The following is a 14,997-nucleotide window of genomic DNA, read 5'->3' as shown; positions in this document are numbered from 1 at the left end:
TTTCTCCTCCTGCCATTAAAGGGACTCTGAGGAGAAATTGAAGTTGACTTGTATCGTTAGAATACCAGCTCCTGATCACAAAAACGCCACTCTTACTGAAAACAAAGCTCTTGTAAGGCCGCCGGCCCAGTGAGACCGGTTCGGCTCCACGGCGAGGCGCGCGTTGTGACTTCATGTGCCTCCTCGGAGCACCGCCACGGCGAAATCGCAAGTTCGCGGCCAGCAAAGCTGTCGCTTTAAAAGAGATTTGGAACCTGCAGTGACCGTGACTCCGCTCTCCTCCAACTCGTTTGTTTGCGGCTCCATTCAATAGCTTCGGCAGTTGGGCGGAGCTGTTCTCTTCGAGCTCTCGGCTAATTTAATCCATTCACAGTACACATCTGAAGGTACATGCAAGTGGGCGAGAGAACCCGATCCAGTGGAACCCGTACCTCCGGAAACGCGCGGAACCCGTTGAAGCGTCGTGCATCGGTTTTACTTTCAAGCCACCAACTTTAAACGTGAGTGCCCTTGAGCACCCATCCGTTTTTTGTGGAAAAAAAAAAAAATAAACAGCCTGGCCCTCGCAACCTTGAGAAACCTCCTCGACGCCGCCTGCTGCACAGTGCAGCAGCGCCCTTCAAGGAATCACAATCCATTTGCCCCAAAGCCTCGGCCAACCTCCGATGGGCGCGACGTGCCGACCGTGTGCTCATCCCTCGCGACTCCCCACACTGGGGTTATGATATTTAATTAGCAACGGCTGCTCAGTGGGGAAGGGGGAAACGACCCGCCGGCGCCTAACCTAACCGTGCTTCCTCAAAAGCATTGCACGCTCTGTGGGGCTGAGGTCGCTGAAATGCAGGCCGGAGTTTTTGCGAGAAGTTCGTTGGCGGGCTCGGGAACGTGATCCATCGTAAGACTCCGGTGCAAACGTAAACGAAGCGACGGTAGCGGCCCCCTATAGATGCCTTCAACTTGCGGCGGCGGTAGCTTTCGTTTCGGCTGCTGTTAGACCGCACCGCTAGCCGCCAGACATCACGTAGTCTGCGTTTACGTCACGTTTCACATCACTCCGTCCTGTGACGTCATAAGAGTCACCGTGACGTCATAAGGGTGCGTCAAGTTTGAATGCGAGGACGGGTAAAACTTTTTCAACTTCGAATCCAAATTTTATTCAAATAAATGCATCTTTCACTCCTGGATAAGCAGCAACAGAGCCATGAAATGCCAAACTATCAGATTTTGCTAACAAAAAAAAAGTTGATAGAGTTCTCCTCACTGTCCCTTTAACTCTGTCCTTATTGGAGTAATTGGAGGGAAGGAACAGGGTTAATGATATCCTAATCATATTCACAAGCAGCCAGTGGTCCCCATAGTGTAACTGAATAGATTCCTCGAGAATAATTGCCGAGGTTAGGAAATGTGGGTGATCACACTTTGTACATAGCGGTTCCCAATTGTAGGCAAATGGAAGAAGCCACTTTCCTGCAGGGGAAGCATCCAAGCTGGTATCGATTGCAGAAAAAGGAAAAGCTGCACAGAAACACGGGACAAAAAAGAAACGACTGCACCACGCGCTCTTCTCGTCCTGTGTTTCCAAACTGGTTTTCTTTTTTAGGTATTTTGAGCCGACTTACCCAAGTTTCTCTATTAACACTGACATTGATGATCACCAATGTATTTATGTTGATGTAATTTGCGTCTTTCAGATGGACTACTCTGCCTATGAGACGCAACCCATGGGCTTTGTGGTAAGCCTTCCATTGTTTTAAAAGACATTTACAATTAACTCTTGGGCCCAAGATTCATGCTTTAGTAAAACGTGATTAATTCCTTTGTATGATCATCTTGCAGGGTTCTATTCTTGGTCAGCAGTGTGTTGGCAGGTTGTGTATATTATATAGCAAACAGCGCAACAACAGTTTTCTTTTTGTGTTTGTTTTGAAGAGTCCCAGTAAGAATGCCCAAAAAATGCTTTTAGTGTGTTGTGCTGAGCTCTATGTTGGAATCTTGTTTGAAATACTGTATAAACACATGTAAGGGCAGCACCCGTGTATGGGCTGCACCCTGTTACCCCCCACGAAATATTTAAAAAAGAACATCCCTGTAAGGGCCGCACCCAAACGTTCCACAACACACACGGGAATCGCCTTTGAAATGCTCGTGATGTGGCCTCCGCGATCTGTTCCGGCTGCGATTAACGGTGCTCTTGACCGCGGAGGCGTCGCATGTGCACAGGAGCTTCCAGGTGCCGCCCACGGGTAGCGCTCGAGGCCGTGACTCATCATCATCATTGTCAACTGTTTCCTCCGCCGCGAGCTCCCGCTATTCATTTTGACATCGGTATCACCAGCTCGATATCACCATGCCTTTGACAGCCACAAAAGTGGCTGTCAAATGTACGGGAGTTGTGGTAACATGTTAGTTCATCGTAGTTGTGGCTTTCGCGTGCTGCTGCCTAGCATTGCAGTTTTAGTATGATGGGCAAGCACCTTAATAACTACACGGCTGGGAGTTTGCTGTCAAACATGGCAAGTGTGCGGCGGGCAGGAAATTTTACATGGCCAAGAAGTGCGTCTGACGATAATGCAACCAAAAGGATGCATTGAGGAACACAAGCTGCAAAAAGCGCACTTTCCGAGGCAAGCCATGCAAGTTTCCCGAACTGGAAGAAGAGCTGCTCTGCTAGGTGATGGAAGCGCAGAACAGCAGCTACACATTGACAGCGGACATGCTTTGCGACTTCTAGTGGGATGAGCGTGTGCACAGCACAGCACTACCTCGGAGTAGGAATACTCCGCGAGTGGCGACCGAATGTAGAATAAATGCCGCTCATTCCCTGATTGGTATGTTTAAAATTTTTTTTTTCGCACATTGTGTATGGGCCGTGGCCCGAAAATTGACCCTTAAGTGTGGAAAAAAAAAGTGCAGCCCTTACACGCGTTTATGTGGTATCACACACCATATGCTGCTGATTGACATTTTGATTTGTTGCATTTCATAAAACTCGCAGCAAATACTCAACTTACAGATTTTTGAACCCAAGACTTGTAGTACAGTACTTTCAAGCCGATACTTTGACATTAATGGAGACTCCAGAAACGATGTACAGTTTTCTCGGTCAAGACAGATTCCCAGATAGGACGAACAGTGTGAGAGTATTTAGTTGATTTCTCTGAGACTCAGTGTTAAAAAAGATCGACTTGATATGATTCATTTTGCATGTCATTCGGCATGAATGAGTTTTTGCAGTGACTGCAAACCATGGCAACCCTGTGCAACACTACTCGTAGAATGCCTATGCGCTGCTCTCGAGGAACGCAAGCAAGTAAAAAGTTTGAAATAGCACACACCCTGTCCTGAAGGGAAGCTTTCTTGCAAGGAATCATTAGGCACCTAACTTTCTGCGGCAGAAAATTTTAAATTCCATGAGTTGAGAACAGAGAATTCGTGAAATTCCACTGGAAAGATCAAAGAAAGCTTCAGAATGCTCCTCGCGTTATGTTCGGAACCATGTTGTGAATATACTAGTGCGAAATGTTTTTCCTATCTTTTCAAGGTAGCTTAAGCTGCCTTCGCCACCAGACTGGAGAGCCGCTAAAGGGAGCCAGCTTTAACCTTAGAGCAAAGTATGCACCATGCAAGTGCAAAAGAGAAGGTGGTTACGGATATTGAAAAAATGCTCTGGGAGTGGAGTGAGGAAAAAAATGAAGGTCAAGCGGGCACAGAACTGGGCAGCTCGAGACACTAAGTAGTGGTGGCGTGGCGGTGGCAGCGGTTGTTGTTGTGTTGGAGGCTGCATGCATTAAAATATAGGAGACCTGGCTTCACTCAATTGTGGCACATGCGTCTGCATCACCAAAAATGGCTTAAACCCCCTAACGGACACATCTTACTTAAAAAATAGTACCAGAATGGTCATTTAGCACCAGTGTTTGCATCTGTCCAAAACCAGAAAAGTGTTTTGGATCAGCACTACCTGCCTTGGACCAGCAGAGTGCCAGAAAACACACAGCAAGCTGGACTCGTCATGAGCCAGAAATAAGCCTGCCTCGTCGAAGTTTGCTAGTGGGTTAAATGCAAGTGTTTTCGTCGCATTGCAGGAAACTGGGGGCCTTCAGCTTTACTTTGGGTATTTCATCCATAATTAATGAAAATAGTTTTAATAGGGCTGTTGTGTTGTCCCTGGGCAGCTGGGATATCCCTGGGGTGCTGCATTGTTCGGTGGTTGCGTGAAGTGGACCATCATTGAAAGTGCTTTACTGGGAGAGGTGCAGAAATTGCAAAGGAAGCCATAGAAAGAAAGTGAGAACTAAAGATGGGTAACATCGGCACTTGTTTGGACTGTATGGCCTGTGTTTACTGAAAAGACATTTCAGTGTATGTTTCTTCTGTCGAAAAAAATGAAGTAAGATTTGTCTTTAACCTCAAATATCTCAAAATGTCACTTTCTTTTATGTTCGACACATTATTTGAAAAATTCGAATTTTTTCCTAGCTTTATATAAACTATCGAGGTGCGCAAAGCTACTGATCTACAGTAGACTCTCGTTAATTCAAACTTCAAGGGACCAGAGATTTTGGTTTGTATTATCAGAAGTGCACCTTAATACGATCCAAGACTGAATGCAGTTTGCTGCATCAATATCTACGCATACAAATAGTATTTTGGATCTATTTCTGTATACAAATGTAGTAAAGTTCGTAAGCGTAACATAATATATGGGTGAAAGGAAGTGATAAGTTTGTTTACGCAAGTACAGTCAAAAAAGTTATTGGTTTCGCCATAGATTAAAAGCCTCAAGGGAGAAAAAAAGCTCCAATTCATCCGAAGGTCAAAAAATCTAATGGCCACAAAAAAAGTTTCCTGAAACAGTTTCGCACCACAGATGAAAAATTAGGCAGTGGTCGTCTACTTTTAAGTAAAACTGTGTGGCAATGACGGTTTTTGGCAGTTCCGTCATTTTGTAGTGAATACCCACTGTCGGGAATATCAAAGCAGAACTGCTCTAAAACAGTAAGGCCCTCCTTCACGGCTCTTGATGCAGTAGCGGTGGAACCTCCTCACACGCGGCGGTGTCAATGTAAGGAGGCTTCACCAAGCAACGAGCAGCTCATAATGAGCGCGCATTATCGATGCACAGGACCACGTAGACAAAGGGGAACGCACATTTGCGCCGGAATGGCGAGGCGCCTAGTTAAACCAGTAAGACGTGCAAAAGCACTTGAGGCAACACTGCCTCAAAGGCAATCACTTCCAAGATCTTATTGCAGCCATGCGCGGGAAAGGGAAAGGCGGGGAGGGGTGCCGGTTCCATGCATTGGCAGAGCAGCTGCGCAAGTCCTCCGCCACTGGCACTCTGTCAAAGGTTGAGTCTTCACGCATACCTCGGGTTTTTCAGCTTTGCTAGTGAAGTAACGTGTTTGCGCTAAAAAAAAAGACCAGCGAGCGCCAGTTAGCATCCGAACCGGCGCCCGGCACGCAGTTGAGCTTAGATCACAGACGCACGTCCGGCAGCCGCAATCATCGCGGGCTGGTAGCGAAGCTCGGAAAACGAAACTATGCTGCGACAGGGCAACTCCGATCGACATGGCCCCCTGTGGGCCACATCGAAGCTAGCGGTTGGAGGGGCAGATTTTCATTTCATGCAGCGCCACAAACCTGACTCATATGGCCTCTGCCGCTGCTCTTACGCACATCAGGTGCCGCTTTATGCACGTCGGGCACGTCAGAGAAAAAGCTTGAATTAATCGAATTTAAGAGAAATCGCAGTACGAATGAAGTGGCCTTAAAATGCATTTAAAGTGCATTTGCTAGCCAACCAAAATTTTGAAATTTGTTTGAATTAACCGAAAGTACGAGTTATCACGAATCTGCATTACAATGGTACATATTGTGACGAAGAAGACAAAGCTGGCAGTGGTGTGAGACAGAGCACACGCGCTAGGCCAGCGGCGATTAAATCATCTCTTGGCCATCATTCATCTTGCCTCATTCTTCAGCTGGTTGCCGTGTAACAATACCTGTGCAGTAATGGTAACAGCAAAAAAGTTTTGATTTTGAATGAAAAATTGCATTACTGTAACTATCAGCTACAAAACAATATTTACAGTACAGTTAAAAGGTGAGGAATAAAAGAAAACAAACCTAGATGAGCTATGTGCAGTAGTTGCTGAGAAAAGGGCCATAAATATGCCTTAAAATTTATGGTAGTGATATGGCCTACCCTGTGCCCTTAAACATGAGAACCAAATCTTCAACTACTAGAAGCACTTTCGTGGTGCTGAGATTGGTCACGGTCAGACATTGGTGCCACATGCATGTGAGCTAGAACACCGAACGCTAGTAGGAGCAGCAGAACGCTCATACTGCTCCGCGCGTACCATTAGTCTTTCTGTTTTGTGTTAGTCTTGCTAACATGCTAGTGCCTGTGTGGTGTAGCGTTTATTAAGTGTGCGTCCGTTTGAGTGCAGCTGTTGTCCGGTTTGTTCTTTCGGCCCGAGCGTTCTCCTGAGATCTGTGACAAAAATAAGTGATGAGCCTGCCAGGATTTTTCGACGGCAGAGAGTATGGACTTGGCAAAAAATTTAGGGGTGGCTGTTCAGCTAGGTCTAAGCAAGGAAGAGGCGATGACCAAGAGACAAAGAGAGGGAAGGGCTAGGAGAGTTGCGCGTGCAAAGGAAGACAAGGAGCATGCTGAAGAATGCGAGATGAGAAAGATAGAACAAGAGAAAGAGCTTCTTCTGTGGAAACAGGAACTGTTGGTAAGAGGAGATGAGGATAGCACAGACGATGATCGGCGTTCCCTGGCTTCTTCAATAGAGGCCATAGTTCGTCCGAGAAAGCTGATGGCTCCTTCTGATGACAAAAGAGACAATCTGGATGCATATCAGCTACGATTTGAGGGTATAGCTTTAGGGTAAGTTTGGGGAGCACAGTGAATGGGCAACGGCACTGAGCATGTGTCTAGTTCGGGAAGCACTGAATGTGTTTTGTAGGATGCCTACTGCTGATTCCATGGAATACGACAAAGTTAAAAAGGTACTCCTCCAAAGATACAGGCTAACAACAGAGGGTTTTCGCGAGAGATTTCGCACCACAAAACTTCACGGTTCTGAGACAGCTAAGCAGCTTTCTTGTCAGCTGGCCAGCTATTTCAGCAGGTGGCTTGATATGTCGAACACAGAAGTTTTGAAGGAGTGCGTGACAAGTTGGTGACGGAACAGTTCTTATCATTTTGCAGTCCAAAGCTAGCGGCATTCCTGAAAGAAAAGAAGTTGAGTTCATTAGAAGAGTTTGCTGACTAAGAAGACCAATTCCTCGAATCTCAAGGACTCAGAAGTATGAGTAAGGTGAAGAAGGAAAAATTCAGAAGGTTCCAGAAGAAAAATGAGCAAAGCCACAAAGCCTCTGGTGGTGTGTCTAAGGTGCCAATAAGGACTGGGTGGGACACTGTGTAGCTGACTGTTGATCTAGTAGCGCGGCCCGAAAGACGCAGGTTGTATATCAAGGTTGCAAGAAGAGAGGGCATACTGTGGAAGAGTGCTGGATTGTGCTGCATGTGTGGTTGGCTTATGGGAAGAACTGCTCACGCCACAGCTCAATGGGAGCAGGCGCCGTTGGAAAGTGAGGTGGTGAGTGGAGACAGCGGAGCCAATACAGTTTTGGTTCGGAGAAGCCTGGTGAGGGATGAGGACTGGGTGAAGTGTCTGCCCTTGTGGACAGCACAGTCAGATACCTTCCTGAAGCCAGGATTCTAGTGTCCACGCCGTACTATACTGGACAGCTATTGGCAAAATGCGTTGAACAGCCAATCTACGATCTCATCTGGGGAACATTACGGGTGCAAGAAGCGTCAATGACCCTGATCCTGAGTTTAAGACGCTCGATGTTGAGAAGCACCGAAACGAGGAAAGGTGCACGACAGGTTAGCAGGGTGAGGGTACGGTCAGTTTCTCGTCGCTAGTAGAGACAAGAGCTCAGGTGACAGCTGGAGCAATGCAGCATCCGCTCTCTACTCCCGTTACGATATGTCTGAGGGTAACACCAGGTGAAATTGCAATTAAGCAAAGAGAAGATCTGAAAGAGTAGGGGAAAAGCTGAAAAGTAGACGAAGTTCTACATCATTTGGATTTCAATTGGTAGACGGTCTTCACAGGAAATGCATATTTAGCTCGGGAAGGCAGGTCCAACAGTTGGTGTTACTGAAAGATCTGCTAGAGTCAGTGTCAAGCTTGGGACACGGCTGCATAATGGCTGGACACCAAGGTGTTCAGAAAACGGTGTCTAGAATCACTGAGGAGTTCTTTTGGCCAGGCTTCCAGACTGACGTTAGGCGCTTTGTGAGGTTGTGCGATGTTTGCTAGCGCACAACTCCAAAGGGCAGGGTTAGTCCTGTACCACTGGGCAAGATGGCACCCATTGATCTACTGTTTCAAAGAGTGGCTATTGTTATTGTGGGCCCAATCGCTCCAGTATCCACTAAAGGCAATAGATATGTGCTTACCCTGGTCGACGTGGCCATGCGTTATCCTGATGCTGTTCCTTTGAAAACTATAGACAGTATTCAGGTTGTGGAACGTCTGTTGGAGGTGTTTGCTTGCTATTTGATTCCGAATGAGTTATTAAGTGACTGGGGTTCGAACTTCCCATCGGAACTAATCAAGGAGCTTAAGCCCTCAAAAATATGATCAAGAAAATGTGCCATGAGAGACTGACAGATTTGGATAGATACCCTGCAGCCCTTTTGTTTGCTTACCGCAAAGTTCCGCAGGCTTCTCTCCCTTCGAGATGCTGTAGGTTGTTGTACTCAAGGAGCTGTGGGCCAATAACAAGATTGCGTCAGATCTCAAGACGACAAACACACACGTGCTAGAGTTGTGGAACAAGCTGGATGAAACATGTAGGCTTGCACATCAAGGGCTGGAGAGGGCATGAGAACACTATAAGGGCTACCATGACAGGAAAGCCGCTCTTAGAAATCTCACTCCAGGTGACAGGGTTCTGATCCTACTACCCACGTACAATAATAAGTTACTGATTCAATGGAAAGGATCTTACCTTGTGATGCAGAAGAAAAACGATATGGATTATGAATTATTAATAAATAACTCCAAGAAAGTATTTCATGCAAATATGTTGTAAAAATGTGAAGAAAGAGTTCCAGCACAGTACGGTCCCAAGGTAGCATGCTGTGTTGTGGCAGTAGAACCGTATGATATCGCCGAGGTGCCCGCTTACAGTTGGAAGGAATGTGTAGGATGGGAAAAGGTACTGTAACGGGGGCTTAGGTTAATGCTGAGGCGGCGGCGAAACCACGGCGGCGACTGAGTCTCTCGTCTGTTCAGGTCAGCAGGCGCTCGGTCTGAGCGATGGCAGTGCAGCTGCCTCTTCTTCTTCTTTTCCTCAGTAAATATAGGATGGTGCCCTTCTTATTCTTCACAATGGCCCCGGGGAGAAAAGGAGCCATCCTGGCGATTCAGGGTGCCGACAACACAACCGGGTCATTGTATGGCTTGAGTCGTTGGACATGCACAGTCTCGCGACCACGTCGGCGAAGATCGGAAGACTGTGTGAGGGGCTCAATAAGGTAGTTCACGGAGGATGTGCGCTTCAGGACGCGGTAGGGGCCACGGTATTTCGAAAGAAGTTTCTTTGAGAGGCCGGGAGCAGTGGAAGGAATCTACAGCCGGACAAGTGAACCAGGTGGGAAATCCGGATCAAGCTGACCGTCGTCATGGCGGTGTTTCTGGCGCCCCTGAGTGTCTGCCGTGAGCGACTGTGCAATCTGGCGGCAGTCTTCGGCTGGGCAGCTTCAGAAATAGTTGTACACTCAGATGAGGCAGGGCGGTATGGAAGAACTGTGTCGATGGGAGGGGATGGATGTTGGCCGTAGAGCAGAAAAAATGGGGAGAAACCAGTGGTGGACCGAGTAGCAGTGTTGTAGGCGTACGTAATATAGGGTAGAACGAGGTCCCAGTTCGTGTGGTTGGCAGCAACATACATCGCCAGCATGTCGCTCAGAGTGCGATTAAATCGTTCAGTTAGGCCGTTTGTTTGCGGGTGGTAGGCTGTACAAGTCCGATGAATGATATTGCACTCGGCGAGTAAAGCTTTAACGACATCAGACAAGAATACGCGTCCTCTGTCACTGGGGAGTTTACAAAGAGCACCGTGGCAAAGTATAAAGCGCTGCAAAATGAAGGACGCCACTTCACGAGCTGTAGCAGCTGGGAGTGCGGCGGTTTCTGCATACCGGGTTAGGTGGTCAATGGCAACAATGACCCAGAGGTTGCCAGCAGCGGTGTATGGCAGAGGGCCGTATATATCGATGCCAACATGGTCGAAGGGGCGAGGAGGACACTGCAGTGGCTGCAACTGTCCAGCAGAGTGATGAGGCAGTTGCTTACGGCGTTGGCAGGACGGACAGGAGCGGACGTACTTGAGGATGAAATTATACATGCCTCGCCAGTAGTACCGGAGACGGATGCGATTGTACGTCTTGAAGACTCCAGCGTGGCCGCATTGCGGGTCAGCGTGGAAACAGGTGCAGATTTGGGGCCGGAGATGTCGGGGGATGATAAGAAGCCATTTCCGTTCGTCAGAGTTATAGTTGCGCCGATAGAGTAGATCATCGCGAATTGCAAAATGTGAAGCTTGGCGACGAAGGGCGCGGGAGGCTTAGATGGGTCAGAGAGAAAGTCAAGAAGAGAGGCAATCCATTCATCTTTACGCTGCTCAGAAGGCATGTCGCAGGTGGTGAGCGAAGGCGCAGAGGATTCGAGGGCGGAGAGGCTGGCAAGCTCGGCCAGTATCGGGGAGTGGGACAGGGCATCAGTGTCCTAATGCTTGCGGCCCGACCGATATAACACACGTATGTTATACTGTTGGAGACGGAGAGCCCATCGAGCCAGGTGACCGGAGGGATCTTTGAGCAAAGAAAGCCAACATAGGGCATGGTGGTCTGTGACCACGTCAAACGGACAGCCATAGAGATAAGGTCGAAACTTTCCAAGGGCCCAGACAATGGCCAAGCACTCTTTTTCCGTCACGGATTAGTTGGATTCAGATTCAGCAACCACATATTCCTTGAATCCAGACTTGCGTTGGGCGACACAGCCCCGAGGCCAATGCCACTGGCGTTCGTGTGTACTTCAGTTGGGGCTTGCGGGTCGAAGTGACGAAGATGGGTGGTGCCGTGAGAAGACTGCGCAAGGTGTTGTAGGCGTCGTCGCAGGCAGGCGACTAACTCGAAAAATCCACATTGCTGCCAAGAAGCTGAATTAAAGGGGCAGCAGTGGCCGCAAAGTTGTGAATAAAACGTCGAAAATAGGAACAGAGGCCTAGGAAGCTGCGCAGTTCCTTAATGCAAGTAGGTTTTGGAAACGCAGTCACAGCACAAAGTTTGGTGGTGTCAGGGCGGACGGCCTCTTTTGACACAACGTGGCCTAAAATTGTCAGCTCACGAGCAGCAAATCGACACTTTCTTAAGTTCAGTTGAAGGCCGGCGTCCGTAAGGCACGTTAAGACGTGCCTCAGCCGGGATAGACGAGTGGCAAAGTTGGGTGAAAATATCATGATGTCGTCGAGATAACACAGGCACGACTTCCATTTCAGGCCACGCAGAATGCTGTCGATCATGTGCTCAAAAGTAGCCGGAGCATTACAGAGGCCAAAAGGCATGACGGTAAATTCATACAGGCCATCAGGGGTCACAAATGCTGTTTTAGGGCGGTCGTTGGCTGCCATGGGGACCTGCCAGTACCCAGAGCGTAAGTCGAGAGAAGAGAAGAGTTCTGCTCCTTGAAGGCAGTCCAGAGCATCATCAATGCGCTGAAGAGGGTAAACATCCTTTCGTGTGACCTTATTCAGGCGGCGGTAATCAACGCAGAAACGAATAGAGCCATCTTTCTTTTTCACGAGGACCACGGGCGAAGCCCAGGGACTGTGTGAGGCCTGGATCACGCCGCTCTGAAGCATGGTGTCAACTTGGTCTTGAATAACTTGGCGCTCACTGGCTGAGACACGATAGGTCCGCTGGCGCAGAGGGGCATGGTCACCGGTGTCGATGTGGTGGGCGACAGTCGACGTGCGGGTCAAAGCGGGTTGGTGTGAATCAAAGGAGGAATGAAATTGATCAAGCAGAGCGAGAAGTTGAGTTCGTTGAGGTGCAGGAAGAGAGGCGTCGATGAAGGGAAGGAAAACGTCTGGAGACGAAGTGTCGGGGGCAGGAACCGGCGGGCTGAGGGCATCGACGTCAAGGGACGGGGAATCGTCATTTTCATCGCGGTAGAGAATGAAGTCAATGATTTGCACGGTACCAAGGCACTCACCGCAACGCACAGCGGAAGCATATGTACACGGATTGGTCACGAACAACGCGCTAAGGCCAGCTGACAGAGTGAGGACGGCGTAAGGTATGGACAGGTACTTGCGGCACAGAAAGAGGGGCGATGTTGTAAAAAGTATGTTGCCGTCGCAAACAAGGTCAAAAGTGAGGGGCACAAGAACAGAAGAACAGGCAGGCAGTTCAGTGTCTTCGGCAACGACGGATTTGGCGGGAGCAGCAGAAGGGGCATCGGGCGGCGAGGAACCGCTGAGCGCAAAGAACTCAAGTTCAGCACGAGCACAATCGATGACTGCGTTATGGCGCGACAGGAAGTCCCAACCCAAGATGATCTCATGAGAACAGGTTAGTAAAATGACGAATTGAATCACGTAGAGGATTTCCTGAATAACGACGCGAGTCGTACACGCCGCTAACGGCGCAATAGCCTGCGCGCTTGCGGTGCGCAGCGAGAATCCAGAAAGTGGGGTCGTCACTTTTTGCAAGGAGCGGCAAAAGGAGGCGGCCATGGCAGAAACAGCAGCACCAGTGTCGACAAGCGCCAGAACAGAAACACCCTCTACGGAAACGGCGATCAGATTGGCGGGACATAACTGAGGCCTTGGACATTTCGCTGGTGGCGCAGTTCTCGCCTCAGGAACTGCAGCGTCTAGTTTTCCTCTTGCTTAAGATTAGGGTGCCGACGCATGGGAGAAAGGGAGCGGCGACGAGGAGAAAGTGAGTGCCGGTGGAGAAGGTGGTGCGATCAGGGGAAAGCGGGCGACTCTGTGGCGGCTCGGCTGGCGGTGAGTAGTCACTGGGAGGAGGCCAGTAACCGGCAACTGGGGAGATTGGCACACGACGACGGCAAAGCCGGACCACATGACCAGGCAGTCCGCAAGAGTAACAAATAGGCCGATTGTCACTAGTACGCCAGGGATTGCCGAATTGTCGAAGCGGTCGCAAAAAAGGCGTCGGAGCGTGAGGAACTTGAGGCACAGGCGCTTGAGGTGGAGCGTAGGTTGGGCGATAGTTAGGCGGCCGCGGCCGTGCAACGGCGGCAGCGTAGGTCAGGGGTGCAGCGACAGGTGCGAGCGGCTGTGCTGGTGCGGGCGGAGGGACCGGTGGAAGGGCCTCAGCCACTTGTTCGCTGATGGCAGTGCGAAGGTCGGGCGCCAGGAATGGAGATTGCACGGAGGGGGATGGCAGAAGCGACAGCTGACGTGCAACTTCCTCACGCACAAAATCTTTGATGTGCGCCAACAGTTGCGAGTGGTCGGGTGCAGCCGACAAGCCGGCAAGCGACTCGACAGGCGCTGCTGCGTGCTGGCTAGTGATGAGCCTCTGCTTGCGCAGCTCGTCGTAGCTCTGGCAGAGACTGATGACTTCGGCAACGGCGCGGAGATCTCGTGACAGCAGCATCTGAAAGGCGTCATTCTCGATTCCTTTCAGAATATGCTTGATCTTGTCCGCCTTGGACATCTGGGCGTTGACGTGCGAGCATAGGTTGACCACGTCTTCAGTGTAGCTGGTGAACATCTCACCCGACTGCTGAGAGCGCTCGGGCAAGCGGTGTTCGGCGTGCAGCTTGCGCACAGCAGGACGTCCGAACACTTCGGTGAGGTTCGCCTTAAAAGCAGTCCACGTGGAGAACTGTGCTTCATGGTTTCGAAACCACAGGTTGGTAACGCCGGTCAAATAAAAGATGACATTGTTCAACTTGGTGGTATCGTCCCACTTGTTATATGTGCTCACCTGCTCGTATGATGTAAGCCAGTCTTCAGCGTCATGATCGTCAGTACCGCTGAAGAGTGCCGGGTCCCGCTGCCGGAGGGAGCCGGAACAGAGGACTGGTGAGCCAACCTGCACGGCTTGGTGGTGGGCGGCTTCAGGCATAGCAGGGTTGGTAGCATGCGGTTGCGCAGGTCCAGGGTGGTACGAGGATGCTAAACCGAACCTCCACCAAATGTAACGGGGGCTTAGGTTTATGCTGAGGCGGCAGCGAAACCACAGCGGCTTTCGTCTGTTCAGGTCAGCAGGCACTCGGTCTGAGCGATGGCAGTGCGGCTACCTCTTCTTCTTCTTCTTTTCCTCAGTAAATATAGGATGATGCCTTTCTTCTTCTTCACAGTACTAATAAACCCCAAGCAAGGGAGACGTTTTCTCAGCTGTGCCGGGAAAGACTGATGTCATATGCTGCAAATTAGACCTTTCTACAGACAGACCAATCGGTGTGAAGCAATGCCCTCTACCATTAGTGGTACAGGAGTCAATTGAAAAGGACGTGCAGGAGATGTTGGAGCTTGGTATAATTTAGAGGTCATATTCAGCATACAACGCCTCTCTCGTGGCCGTCAAAAAACCTAATGGCACTAACTGATTTTGTGTAGATTTTTGTCGGCTGAATAACATCTTGGTACCCAATGCTGAACCTATTCCAAGGACGGACGTGGTATTCACTAAGGTAGCCCACAAAAAGTTTTTTTTCTAAATTTGATTTAGCTAAAGTGTATTGGCAAATACTGAGGAATCAATGAAAGAGAAAATTGCCTTTTCTTGTGCGGCGGGCTTATTTCAGTTTAGTTCATGCCTTTTGGTTTGAAGACGTCGTCTGCAATTTTCACAAATCTGATGAGGAAGGTTCTGGATGGGCTTCAAAATGTGGAACACTATACTGACGACATCCTTGT

General features: G+C 49.3%; 1 protein-coding gene across 4 annotated transcripts in view; it reads left to right on the top strand.

Moving 5' to 3' along the window:
* Positions 1 to 14,997, top strand: part of Ufd1 (ubiquitin fusion-degradation 1-like) — a 93,956-nt gene that overhangs the window by 43,646 nt on the left and 35,313 nt on the right. For all 4 annotated transcript variants that reach the window (XM_077652753.1, XM_077652756.1, XM_077652754.1 and 1 more), the window contains one exon: positions 1,692 to 1,733. In XM_077652753.1, the coding sequence (XP_077508879.1) occupies positions 1,692 to 1,733 (42 nt within the window). The remainder of the gene's footprint in view (positions 1 to 1,691; positions 1,734 to 14,997) is intronic.

The sequence above is a fragment of the Amblyomma americanum genome, chromosome 2 (genome assembly GCF_052857255.1).
Source record: "Amblyomma americanum isolate KBUSLIRL-KWMA chromosome 2, ASM5285725v1, whole genome shotgun sequence".
Classification (NCBI taxonomy): domain Eukaryota; kingdom Metazoa; phylum Arthropoda; class Arachnida; order Ixodida; family Ixodidae; genus Amblyomma; species Amblyomma americanum.
This window is presented reverse-complemented; position numbering and strand designations above follow the sequence as displayed.